This window comes from Galeopterus variegatus, unplaced genomic scaffold (genome assembly GCF_000696425.1).
Source record: "Galeopterus variegatus unplaced genomic scaffold, G_variegatus-3.0.2 Scaffold28564, whole genome shotgun sequence".
Classification (NCBI taxonomy): Eukaryota; Metazoa; Chordata; class Mammalia; order Dermoptera; family Cynocephalidae; genus Galeopterus; species Galeopterus variegatus.
The window spans coordinates 1-7871 of record NW_007754675.1 but is presented as its reverse complement, the minus strand read 5'-3'; the positions used below and the strand labels follow the sequence as shown (position 1 = coordinate 7871).

The 7871-nt window shown below is 37.7% G+C and overlaps 1 protein-coding gene across 1 annotated transcript; it reads right to left on the bottom strand.

Annotated features, from left to right (window-relative positions):
* Window positions 1-809: 809 nt before the first annotated feature.
* Window positions 810-6913, bottom strand: LOC103583804 (vascular cell adhesion protein 1-like; the record flags this gene model as incomplete). Its single annotated transcript, XM_008565027.1, has 3 exons — window positions 6574-6913; window positions 5019-5285; window positions 810-1085 (listed from the first exon to the last, which is right to left on the bottom strand). Coding segments are annotated over exons 1-3 (883 nt in total), but the record flags the coding sequence as incomplete, so codon positions are not given.
* Between the last annotated feature and the right edge of the window lie 958 nt (window positions 6914-7871).

Below are 7871 nucleotides of genomic sequence, written 5' to 3'. Positions count from 1 at the left end.
GGTCACTTTGCATATTTTGTCCCTCATTCATTATAGACTGAGAACACCAGCAATGTCAAATCTATAGAAATTCGAGGTTGTAAACGATTTTTATTAAGATGACCAGAAGAGCAAAAAAAAGCGTAGTGCATGTAAGCAGCATAATCAGTGTTAAGACCTAGTGCTGCCTCTTGACTCTGCTTTTCTCCTGAGCTACTGGCTCTTACCCTCCCACCTCCAGTCTAACTCCCTGTCTTCATTTTTAACTGTCTCCTGCTTCCCATTGCCTCGTTTGTTTTCTTTTGTGTGTTTGTTATTCTCCACCTCAGCTTTCCACATGTGCTTTAAGACAGTGTGAACAGTCGAGCAGCAGTCAGCCCCACCCAGTTATCTGAAAAGGCACCGACCCCCAGTGCTGTCACTTGCCACCTCCACACACCCCACAAACACAAGGAACACACGGAAGGACTGGGAAGGAGGGAGCATGGAGTGTGTTCAGGTGCATGATGAGACAGCATTGACCAGACACGAACTAAGTCTGTGGATGCTGAGTATGTACCAGGCTACTTCAAAATGTTTGTGGAAAAATTAAATTAAAAGACAATACGAATCCTTCCATTAATTTTTGAAGATCCCTCATATGTAATGCATACGTAAGACTTAGGCCAATTATGTTGCACCAAACCATTCTGTTTCAGAGATTTAGGAACCATTCACCATGCTAAATTCCTTTTCTAAATGCACAGATCTCATTGATTATCACAGACTCTCATCGTTTTTCTTCCAATGGAACTAAAAAAACAAAGTAAACAACTCTGAAAACCACTTACAGTAAAGCTCCACCTGGATTCTCTTTTCCACTTTCTTTTGTCCACAGGTCGCTGAGCACAGATAAAAGTGTTCGTTCTCAAAACTCACAGGGTGCAGGGTCAGTGTGGACTCGGTCCCTTCACTCCTCACCGTCCCATTCAGAGGGCTGTCTGTGTGGGTTCTCCAAGAGATAGATGGGGACTCGCAGCCTGTGACACCACATGTCAACACGACCAAGTCCCCAATCTGAGCAGCAATCCGGGGCCCAGGGGAGATCTCAATGGTAAACAGTTTTTCTGGGGGATGGGGGGTGGAGATGAAGATGAAAAGAAGATAAGATTATTTTCTTCTTTCATCATATTCTCATATATGATCTTTATTTTTCTTAATCTCCTTTTAGCTAATATCTGTGCCAAGAAGAAATTACTCCTTTTCACCTCAGGATCACCAGGAATGACACCACATCTTTTAAACATGAATTCATGATAGTCTGTTGATTCATTCATTTAACAGAATGAACATAGATAACGATTTGTCAAGAGAGAGACTGGCATCTTTTCATAGCAATAATCCAGTCTCTGCTCAAATATAATATATCAGCTCACTACAATAGTGGACAATAGCTCAAATAAATATAGTGGTTCCTGTGTGTCAAGCATTATGTAAACCACTTCACATGTATCATCTCATTTAATCCTCACAACAATTTCATGAACTAGTATTATTATTTCTTCTCGGCCTTTACTTCCTCCTCTTTCTACTTTCTCTTCCTTTTCCTCCTCTTTCTTCTTGAGAAAATTTAGATTCAGAAATGCTAACTAACTTTACCCAGTTTGCAAGTGGCAAAATTAGGACTTGGTGCCAGTTGCGTCTGATTCAAGACCCCAGCTTTTCAGTTGCTAGAACAACTAAATCAAGTTATCCTCATGTGGATATAAAACATGATCTAAAAGAGGAACTGGAAAAAGCTACAAAAAAGCCTTCCAATTAGATACAATACTCATAATGGATCAGTGCTTAGAGCTTCTGTTCCAACAATATAAAATTATAACATTGAAAGTTATGCAGAATCACACTGAAAGCAAGTCAAAATCTAAGCATTAAAGTGATACATAAGTCACCTCCAAAATTTGTTTGATGTGATATAAAAATATTTTGCAATTAACTCAGGAGATGAAAGCTGAGAAGGGAGGGCAAACTCCTAAGTCTCAAAACTCCTGCTGGGCGCACAAGCCTTTGTGCATAACTGCTGTTTAGGGAAAAAGAGAATTCCATATCTTCACTATTCCCCTGAAGAAACTGGGAGTGGTTGGGCAACTCTGAAAGGCACAAATGTGACTCTCTAGAAAATCACTAAAATCTTCCTTGTAAATAGCAGACTGGAGACGGGAGAAAGAAATCCTCAATACTTAAATAATCCCAATATACTACATTTTCTAAGGTTCTCATCTGTGCCAGGAGAAGTTATTTTTCTCAGTTTTGTTGGTTTAATTGTGATATCTTAGTATTTTCCAAGGAAGACTCTCCTCAAATTACCTCAATAAACTGTTATGCTATTAGATTTTGAAAGAGAGATCATTCAGAACAATAATCAGAGTTTCTGAATTCCTTATATGCTAGTATAAAAATGGGGAACTTTAAAAATAGATCCACTTCCTGCTTGTGAACAGTTCTCAGATAATTCTTTACAGCAGCTGCATATATTATAATGTGAACTTACAGCTCCTGGGGGAGTGACTCTTTTAGGTAGCTAAAGTTCAGTTCTATCTTCAGTGCTTTAAGGTCCTTAGGAGCCCATGTGATGCAAAATGCAAAACAACCCTCCTCAACCCCAGAACATCAAAATGAGATACAGCTTATTATGTGATTATGTGGTGGCACTATTCCAGGATGGATGATTAGCTTTCCACATTTTTATTCATGTAATATCTTTCCTGGTCACCTGAGAATGCTAACCTAACAACCAACTGAGTTAATCTACTGATGGTGAGTTTGAATTTTATTTTTTTAATCATCCAAATTTAAACTCTATGTTTTCATATTTTAAAAATTTGTGTTACCCATGTTTAAAATTCATTCATTTACTCGATAAACATTTACTGAATACTTATTATGTGTCAAGTACTGTGAGGAACCCAAACATTCAAACACACACACACACACACACACACACACACACACACACACACACACACACACACACGTGTTCCTGACTTTAAGAAGCTTACAATTGATGGAAAGACACATTTAAATAGATAACACTATACTGGCTCTTACTAAAGTATATTTAAATTACCTATTGATATGCCTGTCTTTCTTTCATAGTCTGTAAGCTCCCCCAGGGCAGTTGCCATATCTTCTTCCTGTCTGTACCCTCAGCACCAAGCACAGTTCTCGGACAAGGGCTCTTAGTTAATATGTGTTGAGACTGACATCAGCTTTGTGTTGGAGGATGGCTAGGACTTTGCGAGGTGAAGGAAGGAGAAAGGCCATTCAAGGCAGAAGGAACAGTACAAACAGAGGCACAGAGCTACCAACAAAGCTGCGAAGGTAGTTTCTGACCAGATTATAAAGAGTTATATGTGGTTATTTAAAGATATTTGGTTGAAGTCATATAAAATGAGCATGGCTTTGCTTAAGGTGATTAACTCTGATAGCCACGCATAGGACTGATTATCCTGGGGTCAGAATGATAGCAGGGAGACCATTTAAAAACAATTAGCTATAAAACACAAGGATTACTAGTCAGCCTTTAAGAAAAAAAAAAAAAAAAGGAAATTCTGTTATTTGTAACAACATGGATAAACCTGGAGGACATTATGCTAAGTGAAATAACTCAAGCACAGAAAGACAACTACCTCAGGATCTCACGTACACGTAGAATCTAAAATGTCAAACTGATGGAAGCAGAGAGTAGAATGGTGGTTACCAGGGCTGGGGGTTAGGGGTGGGGAGAAAGGGCATGGGGAGATGTTGGTTAAAGGGCACCAAGTTTCAGTTAGATACAAGACACAAGCTTTTAGATGCATTGCACAGCAGGGTGACTACAGTTAACAATATACTTTATTTATAACAGTTATATTTAATAATATAATAATTATAATTATAATCTTAAAATAATAATTTTATTTGTCACATTATTATTATAAAATAATATTATTATTTTATTTTAAAATAACTAAGAAAGCAAATTTCAAATCTCACCACAAAAAATAAGTGAGGTGATGAATATGTTCATTAGCTTGATTTAATTATTCCACATTTTTACATATATCAAAACATCACATTGTATTACATAAATGTATACAATTATGATTTGTCAATTAAATATAGCATTAATTTTAAAAAAACAATTAATAAAGATAGATAGCTATAATTGAAAAGGTGTGGAGTTTGGGAATAAAAAAAGCCTGTATTAAAATCATAGTAAATGCAACTAACAGGCTATTTGGCCTTAGGCAAATTATGAACTATGCTGTGCCAGAGTTTTTATCCACCTTATAGCACTGTGGTGAAGATGAATGAGATAATAAATATAAAGTAGAATGTAGAATTCCTGGCAAATATCAGGTATACAATCAGTAGGTGATACCATTACTAATCTCTGTGAGACTCTATTCTCTCATCTGTACAATGAGTATAAAATATTTACCCTATAGTTATTTCTTGAGGATTACAGATAGAATATATAAAATGCCTGAAACATAGTTAGGGTTCAATGAGTGCTGTTATTTAAGAACATCTTACAAGAGTCCAAGTGAGAGATGATAAACTAAGGCAATGGCAAGAAGGCCGAGGAAGAGGTCAGATTCTAAGGATCATTTTGGGGTGGAACTGACAGTTTGGAATAATACGGTATGGAAGCATGAATTTGAGAATAATCAGCTTATAGTAGTCCACTTCTTGGGGGTCTAGAGTGAGAAGAGAAGAGGACCAGGTGTGGTAACCTGAAAATACCAACATTCAAGAGGCAGGAGGAAGAGAAAAAGCCAAGGAAATGATGCAACATGGAAAAGAACCAGAAAAGCAGAGCCATGGAAGCTCTTGGAGGAAAGACTTCCAAGAAGTACGAGTAGGATAAATACCCACATATATTTGTGCCTAAGTACATGGCAATCAGTTGGGCCATCAATGAAACTTAGGGAAGGAATTTCAGCATTGAAGCTGTGTCATATTACTCAAATCCCAATGACAACACCTTTATCATTCCTTTTTCACATTCTACTCACCTTGAACAATTAATTCCACTTCTTTTCTGCTTTTCCCAATCAGATTACCTCCTTCACACACATAAATTCCAGAATCTTCTATCCTCATAGCAATTAAGGTGAGAGTTGCATTCCCAGAAAGGAGCTGTAGATTCCCGTTATCTAATTTCTTGCTCCAGAAAATCTCTGGAGCTGGTAGACCCTCACTGGAACATGTCATCGTCACAGAGCCACCTTCCTGCAGCCTTGTGGAGGGATTCACAGAGATAACTGTATTTTTGGGTGAGACTGAAAAAGCAGGGCATAATATTAGCAATTGCTAAGCATCATCTTGATCCAACAGGAGTAATATATTTCTCTCATAGATTGTGTTTATGTGCTTCCACAAATCTAACAAACTTACTCTGCCAAATTAGTATTAAAAACAGCTGACTCATTACAAAATAGTCTAGTTTCTGATGAACTTGAGTTACTTTTTTTGATGTTTAGTGTTTTCAGATGGTTGCTGATACTCAGAAATTAAGACGGGCCCTTAGAGTCATGAGGTTCAATCTCCCACCTATAAGTAGGAGTCCCATCTAAGCATCCTTGCCAAGTGCTCATTCAAGTAAGCCTCAACATTTACTGAAAGAGACAACCCATTGCTTTATAAAACAGTCAATTTGAGCTTTGGACAGATCTAATCCTAGAACATTTTCTCCCATTGAGCTGAAATCTTCCTCTTTGAAACTAACTTCTACAAACTAGTCATAGTTCAGACTTTTACAGCTACAGAATAAACCAAATCCCTCTTTAAAAGACACTACTGTCTTTTAAATACTTAATTAGAGCTCTTTTTTCCAAGTTTTGTTTCTCTGGAAAAATATCCACTTTCTTGACTATTCTTCTCAAAACATTGTTAAAAGTCTTTCCCATCTCCTTCTCTTTTCACTAAACATGCTAGAGTTGGTGATACTCCTTTTAAATGTGGTGCCCAGAACAGAACAGAGCAATTTAGTCTAGAACAGGGCACAGGGAGTTCAATCCTACATTATTCTAGGACTACAAGACTGCCTCAAATCCCTTGGTAGTCTCAGTTAGACAGGGGACAATCAAACCCTGTCACCTTCCCCCCACGCGTATGTGTGTGTGTGTGTGTGTAAGCTTATTTATATACAGGTGTGCACACACACATACACAGAATGAGTGCTCACCTTCTAAAGCTTCTATACCTATGCAACTAATATTTCAAGGCATATTATAAGAGTTTACAAACCATGATTAAAAACATTTTATTATTTGAGCCTATTTTCAATCAGATTGTATTATTCCCCTTTGATAGACTGGGAAACAGAAAAATTAAGTAACCCAAGCTCAAACAATTAATGGAACTAGAAATTAAGCTCAAACCTTCTCACTCCAAATCCAGTATTCTTTTCATTGAATTATGCTGTTGGCAAATGTTATGTTCTCAACAAATAAAAATGGAGTAAAAACTACAAACATATTTCTTGTTGACTCAGTTGCTAAGTTTATTGCTATATACACCCAAGATTGATCTCTCATAACGACTAGACCAAATCACACAAGTACTTACTGTAGACTTGCAGTACTTTTGTAGTCTCCCTTTCTTTGGGTGCAAAATCAGTTTCATCAACATGTAATTTAGCTCGGCAAACAAGAGCTTTCCCAATATCCTCAACGATAGGAGTAAAGGTTACTTCCAAACTCTTGGTTTCCGGGGACTTCCTATCCATAACCTCCAGAAATTCCTGATTCTTCATGAGATGGTCACCTTTCAGTAAATCTATCTCCAGCTTGTCAAATGGGTACACATCAGGGACCAAACACTTGACTGTGATTGGTTTTCCGACTTCCAGAAGGCCATTCAAATGAATCTCGGGATCCCTAGGGAAAGCTGCAAAGGCCAAATACATGAGTAGGCTTTTTGCTCATGTTACATAAGTCCTCTTAACATTTTAACACAATGCAAATTAATCCTAATGTTTTTGTTAAAACAGTCTTATTAATACAACAGAATTAATTGTTCAAATGGTCTTTCATGGTTTGTGGTGGGTTCAAGAAGCAGGAATCAGAATCAGCCACCTTTTAGAGGATTCTCCAGTTCTGATCTTGCATGTATTAAGGGTTGCATGCTATTGGAGTAAAGGAAGGCAGAGAAAATCTAACATTTATTGAAACTTTGTGCCCATCACATTGCTATAGATTTAACATAAATGATTTTATCTGACCCTCACAATAACCCTAAGAGACAGGGACCACATATTACAGATAAGAAAATTTGGACTATGACTCTGTACTGCTACTACAGATTTATATTATGTTATTACCATATTCTCTTATTTTAGTCAGGGCAGATATATTTTAATTTTACAGATAATGCATCTAAGGCTCAGAATGCCATCGTAAAGAATAGTTGTTGAGCAAGATATACTAAGAAATGTAAAGAGCAAATTTATTGTGTGTGTGTGTGTGTGTGTGTGTGTGTGTGTGACCGGTAAGGGGATCGGAACCCTTGGCTTGGTGTCATCCGCACCGCGCTCAGCCAGTGAGCGCACCAGCCGTCCCTATATAGGATCCGAACCTGCGGCCTCTCCCAGTGCCGCACTCTCCCGAGTGAGCCACGGGTTCGGCCCTGAAAAGAGCAACTTTAAATAATTGGGTTTTGAAAATGCTGCCTCTGACAGGAATTCATCCACAGAAAGGTATACCTGTTCAGTGTTTAAACTCTGGAAGGCAGATTTGCCTCCTGAAATGCCTAATTTAATGTCCCAACCATATACCATTGAACCTTCTAATACAAAACAACACAATATTTCAGTTGGTCAGTGCCTCTTTAGCAAGGGTTACCTTTTTCATTACACACTGTCGTGA